We start from the raw sequence: 19,593 nt of genomic DNA on the forward strand, positions 1-19,593 counted from the left end.
CAAAAGCTAAGTTTTGACTGAAAAAGAACCCCAAATCTACCTTTCATCTTGTAAACATCTGGTGTTTACCAAATCAGATGAACCTGAGCTTTGGCTACTAAGGCCTTCAAGGATGGAAGGTCATCAGGAGACAAAGCCCCAGGCCTGCCCAAGGTCCGAGTGTAAAAGGATACTGCACCACATAAGCCAGAGGCTCTCAGCGTCAAGATAAATAACCAACACTCCCATGGCACCCCTAGCAAACCTTGGCACTCCACAGCTGAGAGGAGAGAACAAGGCTCCCCCGAGCATTTGTAACCAGAAAGTCAAAGTCCCAGCAGGATTACCATCAGGATTCACACGGCCTAGATGGTCCAAAAAAGTCTCAAACAAAATGTCCTAAGTTGTTAACCTACAAATAACCGGGCAAGGAGTCCACTCTAAATTCTCCTCGGACTCACTTATAACTCACACTTCAAATGATTCCCACAGGCAAAGTTCCCTGAAATACGAGGTCATGGCCAAAAATAACAAAACACAGAAGGAATCGAGGTTACAAAATACAAAAGCAGAAGTGAATATAAAAGACAACTGACTTCTAAAGACTGCAGATATTAGAATTATTCTAGACTATATCATAAGTATGACAATTATCTTTTAAGAAAGACTCTTGAAAATGTGAGTAAAGGGCAAGCATATAAGAAAGAAGAAACATGATAGGAATTAAAAACTCACTGGATAGATTTAGCAGCAAAACAGACACAGTGGAAGTGGAGAGGGAAGTCGATCACAGAGGTGACGAAGGACTTCAGAATGCAGCCCAGAGAGATTAAGACAGAAAATATGAAAGAGGAGTTTTGAGAGATAGATGATACAATTAGAGGATCTTATATACGTTTAACTGGAGTTGCAGAAAGAGAATAAGGCAGAAACAATATTTGAAAATATAATGGCTGAGAGTTTTCAAAATTGATGACAGATAGCACTCTGTAGATAGAGGAAATCCAATGAACCCCAAGCTGAATACATTTTAGGAAGCCCACAATTATACACATTACATTGAAGGTACAGAACACCAAAAACAATAAAAAGATCTTAAGAAGTCATTTTTCAGACGTGGCTTTTTCTATCAGTCAATCATGCAATTTTACTTTTTAAAAATTATTGTACTGCATCTGTAACTAGTAATCTATTAACCAGACTCTCTACACAGAGACAAGTTACTGTTGACTACTTTAGCAAACATCTGAAACTGTTGGGAAATTGGGTATTTAACAAACATGTAATTAGAAATCCAAAAAGCATATCTGTGCACATAACACCACTAACTGAAATCTTTTCATGACCTCCCACCTATGGCAAAAAAGTTCACACTCCATTGTGTAGATTTCAAAGCTCTTTTCAATCAGATCCTAACTAGTTTTCCTGTCTTGCTGGCATTTTTCCATACTGCTGCACAGAATCACCTGCAGATCCTACAACATACCCTGCCCCTCCATCTTTCTTTAGTGGCTCCTTCTGGCCTGAACGACTTCCCATCATCTCCCATAGCAAACATCTACTCATCCTTGAAGATTCTGCTGAAATGTAAGCTCAATATATGTATATTCCATGAAAGCAAGGGGTTTTGTCTGTTTTGTTGGCTGTTGTATCCCTGAAAAGTGCCTGGCATATAGCAGGTACTCAATAAATATTTGTTGAATTAACGAGTGCCTCTGGGAAGCCTTTCTTTACCACACTCGTTACCAAATTATATAATCTTTCACCATCTTTATGTGCCAGCTTTTTAACATTGCTTTATGTTTATGTTTTTATAAATGACTCCTTCATTGGACATGTACTGGAGAGCAAAGATCATATGTTACTATTTTTTTTAATCCTCAACTGCCTAGTAGTGTAACAGGTAGCAGACACTCCATACCTGTTTGTTGACTAAATAAATGGACAGTATGGAGTTTGAGAACTGAATTCTTTGGCTCCCCTTCCACATCTCATAGAAAGTGTTCCAGAAAGCAACAAAGACAGGCAATGCAGAGAGGCAGAAAAAAGTGCAAAACTGGTTGAACAATGGTGAGCATGCATTACACCCACGGTATTAATGAAACGTTTAGGTAAAGACATGCTACAGATGGTGGATAGCAAATGGTGCACAAACTATACTGTAAGTAGTATATTACAATGAGAGGCAAAAAGAAAAAAACTCTCCACTATCTTGAAAAAACTGCTACCAAATGATTTTTCAAACTGAAATCCACCACTCAACCTTATAAAGCTTGTTCTTTTAATAAGAACTCTGTTCTAAGCACTACATTGATAGAAAATTTCCTCAATGTTTATCATTGGAAATGAATGACATCATCATTAGAAATTTATTCCAGAGCAGTGAAATTAATAAGCAGGCAACTTATGAACAGTAAAGCTAAGATTTTCTTTTAAGTACTTAACAAAATCAAATCCAGTTTCCAATTATAACGACAACACTGAAAATATATGAGAATTCCACATGAAATATTTGCCAAGCTTCATGTTTCCTCTGTTGAGATTTTTCTCAAGTGGCATTCACATTCAGCTGCTCAAAATGCAGAAGTGCTAAACTTAATTCTTAGTCAATTCAATTTAGTTACAAGATTTTTTTTTTTTCTGGGTGCAATAAAATGAAAACTTTGAGGCTTCTCCTCTACTTTTTTCCTGTTCAGTGACCTGAGGCCATAGACTAAAGTAGCCACAAGTTCAGCAAACATGGTCAACTTCACTCATAGTTCAAGGACACAAACTGAGCTGGTATGTTCTCCTAGTCTACGCAAACGTTAGCAGTTTCATGGAAGCAAAGTACTGACAATGTGTTTATTCTTCACTTACTGGCTGGAGCAGGTAGATGAGAGATTCCTCTTGGATTATTATAATTGGCAAAGGAGTGATGCGAGTTGCTTGAAACAGGGTGCTTACAGATGCCATGATCTGGTCAAAACGCCCAGCAAGTCCTCCCAGGGTCACAATCACATCCACCTACAAAAGGCAAAGTAAAACTGGGAGTCACATGTTTCAACAACTTTAAATAACTAAATAGTATCAAACACCTAAATAGAGCTTTCAATACTATATTTTCTTTGATAAGCCATAAAGAAATGGTAGATATCATTTCTGTTATTCAGATGAAGGAATGAAGTTACTTGTTCAAGGTCACATGTTGGTGTGTGGCAGGGTCAGCTTTCCAGAACAGCTCTTTCGAGCACAAAGTTTAGGTTTTTCCCATCTGCCTATTCACCTGGAAAACTAGCTAACTCTTCCTTTAAAATTGCTTACGTGTTCCTCCCATTTGGAATCTTCCCCGATTTCACAGCTGGTGCCTCTCACATCCACTCCCATAGCATACCTGTGGGCACTTCTTTCACAACACAGCTCACATGACTGAGCCTGTCTTACAGGTTAGTCACCCTCTAGAATTCAAGAATCTTGAGGGGCTGGACTGTCTTTTTACTGAACCTCATTTTTATTTTTACATGCAAAAATTGGATAACAACAGCCAGGGTTGCTGTGAGGATTACATGAGGTATTTACATGACTTAATAAGTGTAAAGCATCTAGAACATGTTCTATAGCATAGTGATTAAAAAAGCTTAAAAAAGTTAGCTACTCTTCTATTACGTTTTTATTACATTTATATTACTATTAATATTTTTGTTATTATATATAGTATAATTATATATATTACTAATGTCATATATCATATAATTATATATTATTAATAATATATAATATTATATATTGTTATTATATGCAGTTTGGTATGTTACTTCTTTCCCTTAACACTTTAAAGAGAGCATTTCCTATGACTATAGTATAGTTTATTTAAATGTTCCCCTGTTGTGGAATACATATTTCCAGGATGTTTATGTATAAAATGACTGAGATGCTTTTCTTACACATAAGACAATGGGTAAAGAAGGGTTGCAGGGCAGTGAAAGGGCTGGAGGAACTGTCTCCTCCTGCATAAAGTAGTTTTCATGGTCCTGAGGAGAATGGAGAAAGAGACATGCCTCCTCTCTTGACTCCTACTCTCCTGGTGCTGGTCGGTCCCATCTTACAATGTATCAGCACAGTCAAAGCTGATATACTGATCATGAAAGAAGGAGGGAAGAGCTTAATTAAAATACTGTAAGAAAACCTTACATAAAATAACAACTAACAGTAATAATCATTCTCTCAGGAATAAAATAGAAATTGTTTAAAAATAGGGAATATTTGGTGTTTAGGTTTTAAAGTAGTACACTAAAAAAAAGCTTAGATAACGTTTAGTCCATGAAGATGGCATGATTTTAGAAGAATTATGTTACCCAAGCACCAATATAACCTGTTCAATTCTCAGAGGAACAATAAGTGGTATAGCTCCATGAAGCCGAAGGCTGTGTTCCTCTGGTTCACTGGTTATGGCCCTGTATTCTGCATAGTACCTAACACATACAGGATACTCAAGTGCTTGATGAATGAATAAGTGAAGACATTGCAAGAAAGGACTCATCAGCCTAAAGAAGAAATATATTAATTGCCAAACTGTGGGAATATATAAATCAGAATGAGGTTCCATAAAAACACAAAAAGTAAATCACACAGAACTCAGAAGTTTGGAACAAGTTTCCTATTCCTGACCTTATCAGAGTGTAAGGAGAATGGGAATTTTTACTTTGGATAAGATGCTTCAAGTCAAAGCTATAGTATTTTAAGACAGGCACACCACACATCTCTATGACCTAATACTATCTTGGAAGATCTTTCTAGAACTCTAAGAATTAGATTTGGGGGCCCAGGAAGACAGTGCACCCCAGGAAGCACGCATTACTCTGAATACGTGGGTGAAGACAGGGACATCTGCTAATCTTCAGGGGAAAAGGGTAACTTGTAAGCTTCTGTTTGCATGTCAAGTTAGGTAAGTGGCTTCTAATCCTGTTGAGGAGGCCTCATCAGTAAAGCCTCTCCAGACCAGTAGAGAAAGGCCAAGAAATTATACAGGACCTCAGAAAAACCAAAGAGAATTTGCTTTAAACTGAAGAGAAAGACAGTAAAAGAAGTTATATATGAAATATATAGAAAGTTCTAAGGCTCTAGTAAAAAGCACATGGCTTATTCCTATCTACATAATCCTAAATTCATATCTGAAGCAAGGCCCCATGATAAAATAGTTTATTCACGATGCAGATTCTGGAATCCCTTTTTCAGGTTCTCAATTTTTCATTACTATACTCTAAGCCTTGAGGGATCCCACAACCTTTAAGGCTGAAATTTAATCCCCATCTTCTACAGTGGGATATTATGATGAATAAGCAATACCTGTAAAATAGTCACTGAATTTTTCAGAATAAGGAAGCAGGAAGATTACTTCTCATCACGACTCATTTTCCCTCCAGGAAGTATTTAGCAAGACTGATTAAAAACGTTATAGAGGATCGATGCAGGCTGCAGGTGGGGTGGGAGGAGCCAGCCTGGGAGCAGCTCCGCGGGTTCTCTGGCTCTGGCCGTAAGGAGGACATCTGAGAGTCACCAAGAGAGAAGAAAGGAGACAGACACCACCCCTGCCTACTTACATAGGTTTTACAAGGCTAGATTTATGTCTTTAGGACAATAATGCCTCTGGGACAGGAGTGTTCAATCTGAAATAGACCATTTACAGACTGCCAGAGGGCCTTTTCTATGTAGATCCAAAGCCCTGTGCATTTATTTCTAATATCATCCAGTGCATGGTAAATTTTTAAAACTTTATATTTTCCTGATGCCTCAACATTCCCACAAAAAGCCCGTGAGCACCCATCCCAGGTGCCCCAGGGTGATAAGGCTGGTCCCTGCCACAGTTCCCCTTCTTGCCCTCCCCTGACTGTGACCTAGTGACATTCAAACACACCAATGAAACCCTCTCCAGCTTTTGCTTGTGACCCCACCCTGACCTCCGATAAGGCACTTGCCCACAGGTCCTCGCTCTCTCCCAGCTCCACACCTGCTTGGTTGAGCCGGCTCCCTGGGTGCTCCTCCCACGTGGCCCCCTGCATGGCACACCTTGACCTGTGATATACCAGCCCTTTCATTTCATACGCCTCTCTGCGGTGTTACTCTGTGTTTGCATGTGTCTGCATCAGACTGATCATCAAAAACTCCCAATTTAAATAGCATAATTATTCCTTACACACACCCAGTCACACTTGGTTATAACTATTGATGTACTTGTAACATCTCTCTTTCTAGAGGAGGCCCATGAATCACAGACACCTGCTGCGGTGTTCCCAACATGGCAGACAACAAGTACTTACTGAGCTTCCCCTAAGCATATAAAACATCAGGGAAAACTGAATAAATCATCAGAGAGGCAAAAAGCTAATTATTAGGCTGAGTTACTATCATCTAATTCCTACAAAATAGTTCTTTCCTACTTGGCAAGAGTTCCAACAATTAGTGGCTTTTGAAAAGAGTAGCTTATTTCACATTTGTTACCCCAGGCAATATTTATTGATCATTTACCACGTGTTAGGCACTGTTCTAAATACTTAGGATATATCAGTAAAGAAGACAGAAACTCCTGCCTTTACAGACATTCAAATGGAGGTTAATACACAATTGATAAAAATATGTTTATTAGGATGTGAAAAGGTGGTAAGTGCTATAGGAGAAAAACACAGTAGATGGGAGATCAAAAATGCCAGGCTTTCCTGAAAAAGCAATAGAATAGCAGCAAAGACCTGAAGGAGATGAGGGAGTTGGCCAGTGTACGGATACCTGGGGTGGGATGCTTCAGAGAACAGACTGTACTGAGGCTCTGAAGCAGTGAAATGACCCCAGGCACTTTCAAAGAGATTCAGGAGCTTAGTGGGCAGAACTGAATGAGAAATTAGTAGGAGGAATGAGAGAAATCAGAGTAAAACGTTAAGTGCTAGATTTGTATAGAGACTTGTGAAACCACTGTAAAGTCCTTGGCTTTTATTAGCATTAAATGGGGAGCCATTTGAGCACAGGAGTGACATGATCTATATATTTTTAAAAGTCACCAAGTTGAGTGTGTTGAGAATAAACTGTGGGGAGGCAAAGAAGAAAGCCAAGAGACCAATAAGAGATTATCGTAGGAATACAGATGAGGTAAATTTGCTGGCCCCATCAGTCTATCAAAAACTATCACCAGTAGCATCCTCACTGCCAAATCAGATGATCAGTTTTCATTTCTGCTATTATTTGATCCATCAGCAACATCTGACCAATTCATTCTTACCTCCTCCTGGATACAGTCTCTTCCAGGAAGATGGGCTTCCAGCAAACCATATTCTCTTGATCCCACTGGTTGCCCCTTCTCAGTCTCCTTTGCCAACCTGTAGACTTTGGAGTGGCCCAGGGCAAGGTCCTTGATTCTCTTCTCTCTCCTGTCATTACATTCCCTCCCTTGGTGTTCACACACAGCCTTCTGGCTTTAAATACCATCTCTGTCAACATTTCCTAAACGTGTATCCCCAGTCCAGACCTCTCTCCTGAACTCCAAGCTCATATATCCAAGTGCTTACTTGACATCTGCCTTTGGATATCCAATAGAGATCTTGAAGTTAACCTGATCTCTCCCACTGTCTTCTCCATATTAGTAGCTCCAGCCAAAATCCCAGAGTCATCCTTAACTCCTCTCTTTTTCTTATACCCCTTCTTCATTTTCTTAGGAAATTCTATGGGCTCTACCTTCAATATGTATCCAGAATTTTTCCACTTCTCACTACCCACAACCATGGCTAAAGCCACCAAAATCTGTAAGGGAGTGTGAGCCACCACTATATCTCACTTGAAATACTACAACAGCCTCCAACAGGTCTTTCTGCTTCTGCCCTTATTTCCCCACACCTATTCTCCAAGCAGTATCAAAAATAATCCTGTTAAAGTGTAAATTGGACTATAACATCCTTCTGCTCAAAATCCCCCAGTAACTTCCCAATGTTGTTTTATTAGGACTTACAAAGCGCTGCATTGTTATCCAGATATCTCTCTGACCTCACCTTCTATTTCTCTTCTCTTCCTCCTCTCTGCTCCAGCCATCCTTCCTTCCTCCTTTCTATTTCTTGAATACACCAGAGTCCCTCCTATTTCAGTGACTTTGCATTTGCTGTTCTTTCTGCTGAGAATGCCATTATCCCAGATATTCACACGGCCAGCTTCTTTACTTCCTTCATTAGCCATCTCTCTAAAAGTTTCCCCTCCTCCATGCCAACAGTTCATAGCCCCATTCCCTGATTTAAATGTTCTCCGTAGCACCTCTTATTATCTAATATCATGCTAAATATGTTATTTATTTAACTTGTCCTATTATTTGTCACCCCAATTAAACTAAAAGCAACATGATGGCAGAGATTTTCTATCTCCAGTGCTTAGAATGCAGCATGGTACATAATACGTGTTTGATAAATATTTGTTGAATAAAAGAAGGAGTGAAACAAGGGTTGAAGGATAGCAAAAAAGATGGTTAATGGATCAGAGTACTGGTTGAAGAATTGTTGGAGTCGAAGTATAAGAGAGAGAGTCGAATGCTTAAAATAGAGATTATGGAAGGTTTACAAATCTTGTGATAGACAAGGTCTAGGTGTGTTCATAGAGTTGGATAATTAAGGCAAAGAGGTAAACAAGACAACCAGAGGGGATAAGTTCAAGGAAACAAGAGGTCGGTGTATTGGAAAGTTCACTCAAGTACATACTGCATGTACCATGAATTTAAGACAGTCTTGTTGAACAAAGTATTGGTGACCTAGGCATTAACTTGATGAAGACATGAAGAGAAATGACCAGGACCATAACAATGAGGACTATAGCAATGAGCGATAAGGGTGATATAATCTGATGACGGGAGATTCAGAGCTGGAGTTTTCAGGGGAGAAGAAGAATGGAATACAACAGCACTGTCCAATGTTAATATAAAGGGAGATACATGCAATTTTAACTTTTCTTGTAGTCACATTTAAAAAAATTTTTAAAAAGAGGTAAAATTAATTTTAAAATATATTTTAGTGTAATATATATAAAACATCATTTTAACATGTAATCTGTAATAAAAGTATTGAGGTGTTGGAAAACTGGATAATCACATGAAGAAGAATAAAATTGGAATCCTATCTTATACCACTCACAAAAATTAACTCGAAATGGATTAAAGACTTAAACATAAGACTTGAAACTATCAAATTCCTAGGAGAAAACATAGGGGGACAGCTGCTTGACATTGGTCTTTGCAACCATTTTTTAGATATGACACCAAAAGCACAAGCAACAAAAGCAAAAATAAGTAAGTAGGACTACATCAAACTAAAAAGCTTCTGCACAGCAAAAGAAACGATCAACAAAATGAAAAGGCAACCTATGGAATGGGAGAAAATACCGGCAAATCATCTATCTGACAAGAGGTTAATATCCAAAATATATAAGGAACTCATACAACTCAACAGGCAAAAAATGAACAATTTGATTAAAAAGTAAGCAGAGGAGCTGAACAGACATTTCCTAAAGAAGACATACAAATGGCCAACAAGTACATGAAAAGATGCTTGACATCACTAATCATCAGGGAAATGCAAATTAAAACCACAATGAGATATCACCTCACATCTGATAAAATGGCTATTATCAAAAAGACAAGAAATATAATAAGGTTGCTGAGGATGTGGAGAAAAGGGAACCCTTGTGCACTGTTGGTGGGAATGTAAATTGGTGCAGCCACTACAGAAAACAGTATGGAGGTTCCTCAAGAAATTAAAAATAGAACTACCATATGACCCAGCAATCCCACTTCTGGGTATATATCCAAAAGAAACAAAATCAGGATCTTGAAGAGATATCTGCATTCCAATGTTTATTGCAGCATTATTCACAATAGCCAAGATATGGAAACAACATAAGTGTCCATCAACAGAAGAACGAATGAAGAAGATGTGGTATATATTTGCTGTATACACACACACACATACATACACACACACAGTGGAATATTATTCAGCCATAAGAAAAAGGACACCCTGCCATTTAGACTACATGGATGGACCCTGAGGGCATTATCCTAAGTGAAATATGTCAGACAGAAAAAGACAAATACTATATGATCTCACTTATATGTGGAATTTAAAAAAGCCAAACTCATAGAAACAGATAGTGGAATGGTGGTTGCCAGGGGCTGGGTGGTGGGGGAAATGGAGAGATGCTGGTTAAAGGGCACAAACTCCCAGCTGTAAGATGAATAAGTTCTGGGGGTCTAATGTACAGCATGGTGACTATAGTTAACAACACTGTATTATATGCTTGAAAGTTGCTAAGAGAGTAAATTTTAAATGCTCTCACTACACCAAAAAAAAAAAAAAAGTAGTTACGTGAGGTGATAGAGGTATTAACTAACTCTATTATGGTAATCATTTTGCAATATACATGTGTACCAAATCACCATGTTGTACAACTTAAACTTACATGATGCTATATGTCAATTATATCTCAATAAAGCAGGAAAACATAGAGAGATATTTTAGAAATATTTTACATTTTTTTCACACTTGGTCTCCAAAGTCCTCAATGTATTTTATACTAAGAGTGCATCTCTTGGGGCCGGCCCCGTGGCTTAGCGGTTAAGTGCGCGCGCTCCGCTACTGGCGGCCGGGTTCGGATCCAGGTGCGCACCACGCACCGCTTCTCCGGCCATGCTGAGGCTGCGTCCCACATACAGCTAGAAGGATGTGCAACTATGACATACAATTATCTACTGGGGCTTTGGGGGGAAAAAAAAGGAGTATTGGCAACAGATGTTAGCTCAGAGCCCGTCTTCCTCAGCAAAAAGAGGAGGATTAGCGTGGATGTTAGCTCAGGGCTGATCTTCCTCACAAAAAAAAAAAAAAAGAGCGCATCTCAATTTGGACCAGCTACATTTCAAGTGCTCAAGTAGCTAGTGGCTAGAGTTTTGGACAGCACAGATGTAGAAACAGCAAAAAGCAGGGAAGACACCTACTCCTACTTTCAGGGTCCATTCTAGAAAAAGTCGTGGGAGACAAAACAAACAACACAGCAGCACTACTATGGCTGCAGAGAATTGCTGTTCTTAGGGAAAAGCCCAGTTTATGTTGGAGTTGGATATAAAGACATTGCGAATATAGGGGATTATAGTGAGGATGGATCATGAATTTCAGAGGGCACTAAAAGGGAGGGTGTACATATTCTAGGGCAATTCTGTTTATTTTTTAATATGCTTACCATTCTCCAAAGAATGGAAGGTAGCCTCAGAGGCTAACACGTTTTCTATTGGTTGTAATACATCAAGGATTCAGCGTTTGTAATTCTAAAAAGTGTTGTTACACTCCTATTAGCCCTGTGGATAAATTATTTTAAATAACGTATTTGTGCACACATACACACAAGTACCCAGCACATACCTATTACGCCATATTCTGTATTACAGAAAATGTAAAAAATACATTTCTACCTGGTTTCTATACATTTCCTACACCCAAATCAGAGTATTTTACATGGACCTTTTTTTGTAAGCAATGGGGACTAGTAGGAGCAAGGGTTGCCTTTAACTCTTCATATGCGATCACGTCTAGCAAAAGGAACCCCAAAACCCTGGATTATACATTGGAAATACACTGGAAATCTGACTATAGTGTGGTATACTCCTTTAAGAGCCATGTAACTGCATACAAGTTACACTATGTCCTTGTGACTTAGGTGGCTCATCTGTAAGGGTAGGGGGACAGGCTAAATTCACTAACATATTTTTCAAGATTCTTTTCACTTCTAACAGTCCACGTAAGGTTCTCTGGTTTCCACTAAAACAGGTTAAACAATAATTGTGTCTATTTTGTTTAGAAAATAAATGAAAAACTTGGCTTTGTATTATTTGCCTTAATAGAATCATGACAAGACTGGCTGAGGAATATGTAACACCAAAAGGGGAAGTAATTTCATTTTTCTATTACAGCAATAAAAACCCTTCAGTAACAAATGACATGTTTTCTTCCATTTGTCCTCAAAAAGACTTAGATACAGCATGCATGAAGTCTACAGCAGGGACAGTGGCTGTCAGCATATTTTAATTACATTTACTTTCCATAAATTGAATTTTGGAGATGCATAAATGGACAATTTCTTTGTGGCTCTTCCTGATAGATACGGTGACCATCCAATTTAACATTCAAACTGAGACACTTTTAAAAGTAAAGGGGGACATTATAAATAATTACACCAAGAATACAGGCATAAACTGGGACTATCCCATGTAAACCAAGACACATGTTTATCCTACTGTTTGAGAATTACAGCTAACACTAACACAGTCAACTTAACAAAATTAAATACCAGGGTCTCAAAAAACTTAGACATTATTCTTAAGTTCCCCTTAAGCTCCCTTTAGACATTATTCTTTGCTCCCTGCAAAGATCTGCACTGTACTACAGTTGGGCTTGAACAGTATGATGAAATTCCTTGGTCCAATTGTTTGATGCTCTAATTTAAAGATGGACAACCCAATGCAGGCTACGAAGAAAAGAGTCAGATCAAGATAGAGCACAAACAAATCAACTGACAGAAAAATAGCGATATCAAATATGCTTTAAGAAGCCTATAAAACAATTCCAGTGACTGATGTAAAGAACAATGAGACACCAGAGAAATTAAAATCCTCAGATTTTATGGTATCAGAATATACTATACTGACAAGCACAGAATATACCTGGCTGGATCTTGGCAGCTCGTGGAAACAATACTACAGGGATCCCATTTCAATTTCAACCAGGCCCAAGGAGTCGCAGTTTAATGTAAGCCTGTTTGGGTGAGAAAGAAATAATGCCTCTTGCATTGCCAGGATAATGAGGTGTCCATTCACAGAGGAGAAGAAGTCTAAAAAAATTTAGGATTTTTCTCAAATAATTCCTACTCCAGCCTCCCTGCTGCAGCCTTAATTCAGGCATCACCATTCTCACCTGGATAACCCCAGGGGCCTCCTGCCTGGGCTTCTATAACCAAGTCATCTTCCACTTGGTTCTGTGAGGAAGCTTTCTACATCTCAAATCTGATCACGCCAATGTTCTGCTTAAACTTAAGTACTGGCTTTCCAGAACCTACAAGATATAGTCCAGTCTCCTCCAGTACTGACCCATAAGTCACATCCTCAACTTCCACCCCATTTACAGTCTAGAAATACTTTAGTTCTCAGAACAAACCACACGATTTCAAACCTCAGTGCCTGGACCATCCCCTTTCGCCTCCCTGCCTGTAAAGGGTGTGATTCCTCTAAGCATTTTCAATGGATGCCTACCTCCACCTCCTAAAAAAATGAACTTGATGAACAAAATTGTTTTTATCCAATTTTGTTAAACTGTAAATATGCTGATATTAAGAAATGTCATAAAGTTTATAAAAACTTGTTTTTGAACATGTTATTTTAGAGAAAAGTTAAAAAAAAAAAAAAAGGTGGAGGAAGCGACCTATTTATACCTGAAAAGTGAACAATGTATACAAGCTCGTTTGCATTTGAGAGAAAAACTATGGAGGCAATGATAGGGATCTAAGCTAAGACTGCTAACTGCTATAAGCCATAATCCCCAGGTAAAGGTTTTAGCATAAAAGCCCAGGCAGCTCACAGCCTCATTGACCATGGGGAACTTACTCTGTCCCTGTGCCTCTCTGGAGAGCTCAGCGGAGGGGACTCCAACCTCCTAGTGCAGACTGGAAGAAACTTGCTGGCAGAGGTCCCTGACACTGGCTGCAAGTCAGCAGTGGAGGCGGCCAGGAGGGACTGACCCTCCCAACACGGTTGTGTGTGTGTGGTCCCCTCCCTGCTAGTTCACTCTGTTAGCTTGTGAAAGGAAAGAAATGTAAATATTGCATTAACCAAGGGTGCACGTGTGATTAGCACTTTCAGTATTAGTGACCCTTTGACATCCCAAACCTAAGAGTTTTACCTTTAACCTTGAATGTTCAGAATAAAACACTCCCTTATTCTGGTTAGCTCCTATTCTACCTTCCACACAAAGCTGAGTCGCCACCTGTAGGAGGAGGGTCTAGACTGGAAAAAGTTCACTTCCAACGGGCTTCTCACTCGTCTAATCAGACTTGCACTACAGCACTACTGAGAACATATCAGGATAATCTCTTACAAAGGCATCCACTCCAAAGGCCACGGATTCTTCGAGTCAGAAACTGCATCTCATTCAGTTTGCACTTCTCAACCTACGACACTTAGCCAAGTGGCCGGTATACACATAACAGATGTGTGTCAGCTGAACAGTTGCAGCGTTCTTCATGCTTTAAGTCTCTGGCAAACAAAAAGACCAGTCATCACCAAATATATATTTTAAGTCTATTTTCTAAGGTCCTTATTTTGTTCTCAAATTCTTGATGAGGATTATTCTTAAACAGTTATTCTTCAAAGAATCCTATAATTAGTTCTTTTATTCCTGTCATTACAATTTCCATCCTTCAACTCAGCTTTCACACATTAAACTATTTTTCTAAATTATCTTAGGGTTTTCTGTTCAAAATTCTTTAATGGATTATTACCATCACCTGTGGATCAAAATTCAAATCTTCACTACAGATGACAGATTCTCCACGTCAACCCCACACAATCTTTCCATCACTGACGACTGCTGTGACCACTTCTTGTCCTTTCAACTCTTACTGCACATACTGTTTGAGTTTTTCTTTGTTTACCCTCAAATTGCCACTAAAGATCCCTGAAAACACTTTAATTTCAGGTACCCTGGTCAGTACAGAGTATAGGACAATGACTGAGTTCATTCCCAGAATAAGGAAATGCTTTTTTGATTTACCCTGGGCAAGGCTTTGAATTTTTTAGTTCAACACTTCAAGCCTGGTTGTAATAACAGTGCTGTCTTTCCTCACAGACCTGTCCTGATTCCTAATACTTCCTTGATTAACTGGACTATAGGTTCTCAAACCATATCACTAAGATCCCTAGGGACGGGACATTTTTTCCATATAAACAAAACAGTGTGATACATATAAAAATGTGGAAATGTGTTATTTTTCCTTCCCATGTAAGCACACCAAGGATGGCAAGAGCAAATTTGCATTTATTTACATTTCTCTATATCAGGAAGTGAGTGCCAAGGAGAATTGAATAGAATAAATAAAACACATACTTGCTGGGGTTTTTTTTACATGATTTTATTCTATTATCTCTGCTGAAAATTAAATTCTTTGAAGAGTCAGGAATATATTTATGAGTAAGTCAAATTACATAAAATCACGGTCTGTATAAACAAAGAACATGGATGTTATAAAATCTGCAGGAGGGCCGGCCCCGTGGCTTAGCGGTTAAGTGCACGCGCTCCGCTGCTGGCGGCCCGGGGTTCGGATCCCGGGCGCGCACCGATGCACTGCTTCTCTGGCCATGCTGAGGCCATGTCCCACGTACAGCGACTGGAAGGATGTGCAGCTATGGCATACAACTATCTACTGGGGCTTTGGGGGAAAAAATAAATAAATAAAATTATGAAAAAAATAAAAAATAAAATCTGCTGGAGGTGATTATGGTCTCCAAACCTCTCATGCTGTCAGGATATGAAGATATTTCTAGGGCAAAGGAATTCAAAGCTATTCCTTCTGAATTAACGACTGTCACGAGTAATGGGAAAATGTATTATTTGTAGTTTGGAACACTCAAAATACCTAGCATAGCATCTTCAGCACAGTTGGTAATTAGTGTAAAATGAAGAATGAAAATATGATAATATCATATTCTAGCTATTTGGAAGCAGAGTTGGAAAGAATATTAGGATTTTTGTTATATAAACGTCGTCCATAGAAGCTAAATGATTCCTAGGTAGAGAATAAAAAAATTCATATCTGCCTTTTTGACCATTCACCTCAAAAGGCACCAGAAATATTTCACTCTGGCTAAAAATTCTCCAACATATATTAGGCCCTACTAAAGTGGAACATTTGAGAGAGTACCAAACAGAATTCTTCCTGTTCTGCGGGAACTGAGTTACAAAGTATTAGGGAACAGAAGCGGTATCTGCTCTCTTTGGTCATTCCCACCACTGAGCAAGTTGAAAGTAGACAGATAATTTTCCAAAGCTTCCTGCAAACAGACTGACTTTGGTAAGAGAGGCTTTGCTCCCAGAAGATTAGTATTCTGCACTTGTGATCATTTTTTAATAGCAATTATCCTCTCTTGCATCATCATGATTCGTTTTCATCCAACGCATTTCTTGCTTTGCTTCAGCCATAAAATAAGTCTTCACTGCATACTCTTGTCCAAAGTGATAAATGAAAACTCTTGGTCCCTATGTCTGAACAGATTAGATTCAGCTATTTGTAATACTTTGGGTGCATTATTTTCCCAAGGTTTAGTGGTATAAAACTCTCTTCTTTTTTTATTGCCAGTTCATAATAACTGGCTATCAGACTTGCTGTAGTGCGATCCTTAGGTTTTGCAATTTGGTGCGATATAAATAGTTTATGTTAATTATCCCCTTTCCACCTTCTGGGAGAACAGGGAACATTTTGATTGCAAATTTTGCACTTGGTCATTAACACTCTGGTTTCTAGATATGCACTGGACCATTTTATAATGCCAAAATGAGAACGTTAAAACTGTTACTGCAGTGACAGTAATTACTTAAAGCTTACTTCTCGCAGTGTAGTAAGTTTGCTTCAGCTAATACATGTATACAAAATAGTTGATCACCTTATCATCCTCAGCTTTACCTTAAAGTTATAGGCAATGCTATTTGCTATTTTGCTAAACGTATTCCATATCCATGAGCACAATAGTAAACTGAGTGCAATCTGGGATAAAATATTTGTTCAATAGTTTTCTTTCGGAAATAATTTCCTTTATTTATATGGATGTTTTAAAAAAATCAAAATCTTTAGGGTCAATTTTATAGGCATCTAAAATCTCTAATAGAAATGGATGAGGAAATAGAATTAAAATGTGATCAGTATACTTTGAATTCAGATATACCTATTTCCTAATATGTTTCAAAATATCTTGATCCAGCTGTTCATACTGGGAATTATATACATTCACATATGTGTTGAGAGGGGAAGGTTTACAGTGGATTGAGGAATGAAGCTGGTATCACCTTATTTATACTCTATGCATCTGGATTTTAGTGTGCCACTTGCTTTCATAGACCAACACACTGACCGTGGAACTGTTACTGGAAAATCAGAAGGTCATGGAAGCAGCAAGACATTTTCTACTTCCAGCTACTAAGAGAGGAGAAGGATGGAAAGCGAATACTGTAGGATTCCATCTTCTCCTCTGATTTAAATGGAACTTTCTGAGATACCTAGGCTCATCACCTAACACAAAGAAGAATGTATTTCTGTGTATATATCTCTCTTCTCCTGATTACTTAAGTACCACTGAAAATATATTGATCTGATATATACATTCCTGTGATAAGCAGTAACATCATTTCAGTTCTTCAGTCATGACTTAAACAAATCATTTCTTAAACATATAGGTACTGGGGCCGGCCCGGTGGCGCAAGCAGTTAAGTGTGTGCGCTCCGCTGCGGCAGCCCCGGATTCGCCGGTTCGGATCCCAGGCGCACACCGACGCATCGCTTGTCAAACCATGCTGTGGCAGCATCCCACATAAAGTGGAGGAAGATGGGCACGGATGTTAGCCCCAGGGCCAGTCTTCCTCAGCAAAAAAGAGGATTGGCAGATATTAGCTCAGGGCCGATCTTCCTCCCAAAAAAAAAATATATATATAGGTACTATTATTACGGACAATCATAATTACGGATGTAGGTACTGCCACATGTAACATGTTTTGCTAAGAGATCCGCAGAATGAGAAGGAGAAATTTTATAAGCTACTAAGCAATTTCAGGATGTTCTATTATATGTGCATTACTCTTACAGAAGTCCTCAAGATATAGCTCCTCCTCCATCTCCAGTTTCCGCCTCCTCACAATGCAGTAACTCATAATAAAACAGTTCTTTTCACATAAGGTCAGTGTTTCCTCTGCAGAAGAGCACCACACCAACCATACCTGTACTTCTCTGCATCAATAAGAAATTTTATCTGGCAAATGAGTCATCCAACTGAGATTCCTGGTAAGCAGATAAACTTAACCCTTGTCCCGGGTCCTATAAAAGCAGCTTCTCCTCTGGCAGGGATGAATCAGCCTGCCACAGCCTCTAAGGCAGTAAGCTTTTTATATCTGTAGCAACGTTTCCCAAGTCACTTCAAAGCACTGGGTGTATCCATTTTCTCTTGTTGCACAGCACTATAAAAAAGACTGCTGCTCTCTAAGAAGAAGGAAAAACAGAGATGTGAATTTCTCTTTGAAGGCTTCTCTAAATGACCTAGGAAACAGCCTGCTCGTTCACTGGTCCAGAAATATTTTTCTCCCTGCTTCCTCATCTGATACTTAGCTTGCACAGCATTTGTTCCGGAACTTGAATGTATAAGTGGTTACTTTGGCACTCAACAAAGAGAACAATGTAGACTATATACTAGAAAGCAGGAGGCAGTTTGTGTAGACAATACGTATAGCTGAATATCTTTGTGTGTGCGTACGTCATGCTGCTTTCTAGAATTTCAGAAAAGTTATCAATTTAAGCTTACAACATCCCTTTGAGATAGATACGCACAGGCAAGAAGCTGGAGAAACCTGTCATAAAAGTCTTACAATGCCTCAGCTGTAGAGCTGACGTTGGAATTGTATGGTATTGCTTTCAGCATTACTTCAAGGAAGTTGGCAAGATTTGTTCTTGTCAAGTTCACAATGCTAAGGGCTTATGAGACAACCTCTATGTACTTTCATCTTTTAGCTCTCAACTTTCACAAGTAACTTAGAACTTGGAAAAAGAAGTATATCCCACAAGTTATAAAATACCAATTAATGAAATGAAAAGAAAGTATTATATGAACTGCAGCATTTTTAGTCACACACAACAGGCATCCCCTGCCCGATAAAATGGAGAAAAAACCACAGGTATATATATGATCAAGTAATAGTGGATATCTCCATGTACTGCGAAAACCAAAAAATTTTCAATTCTAATGGAACAAGAGCTGGCTCAGTGGAATAAGCATTGTTCAAGGTAAAGCAGATTACTTAACAAAGTTTGCCAACATTTATTGAAAAGGCTTGCTAAGAAAGGATTCTCTCATATATATACATATTCATTCATTCAATAAATATTTAGGGAGTGCCCACTATGTGCCAGGTATTGTTTTCAGTGCTGGGGACATCGCAGAGAACAAACACACACAATTCCCTGCCCACATGAAGTTTATACTCCCGTAAGCAAAGATGTAATAGAAACCAATACCCTACATATGTCAGATGGCGACAAGTGCCATGGAGAAAATCGAGCAGGGCAGGGTACAGGACTGCTGAGCCAAGGAATCAGACAGGAGGTGGGGTGACGGGTGCTATTTTAAAGAGAGTGGTCATGGAAGGCCTCACTGACATGAGCTGCAATTTCATTAGCGAAAATAATCATACTATCCCATTTTCTCAACTAAAAAGTGAAAGGGTGAAATAGAGAAGGGTTCTATATAAACAATTATAAAAAATCAAAGTTGAATCTATTCTGCAGAGGCAAGTTAGACCATTTATTATAGTCTAGATTATTCTTT

At 38.8% G+C, this 19,593-nt stretch overlaps 1 protein-coding gene across 3 annotated transcripts in view; it reads right to left on the bottom strand.

Annotated features, from left to right (window-relative positions):
• The window catches only part of TPK1 (thiamin pyrophosphokinase 1), a 327,688-nt gene that overhangs the window by 127,347 nt on the left and 180,748 nt on the right, over nucleotides 1–19,593 (bottom strand). For all 3 annotated transcript variants that reach the window (XM_058532212.1, XM_058532223.1, XM_058532219.1), the window contains exon 7: nucleotides 2,839–2,985. In XM_058532212.1, coding sequence (XP_058388195.1) covers nucleotides 2,839–2,985 — 147 coding nt within the window. The remainder of the gene's footprint in view (nucleotides 1–2,838; nucleotides 2,986–19,593) is intronic.

The sequence above is a fragment of the Diceros bicornis genome, chromosome 3, assembly GCF_020826845.1.
Source record: "Diceros bicornis minor isolate mBicDic1 chromosome 3, mDicBic1.mat.cur, whole genome shotgun sequence".
Taxonomy (NCBI): domain Eukaryota; kingdom Metazoa; phylum Chordata; class Mammalia; order Perissodactyla; family Rhinocerotidae; genus Diceros; species Diceros bicornis.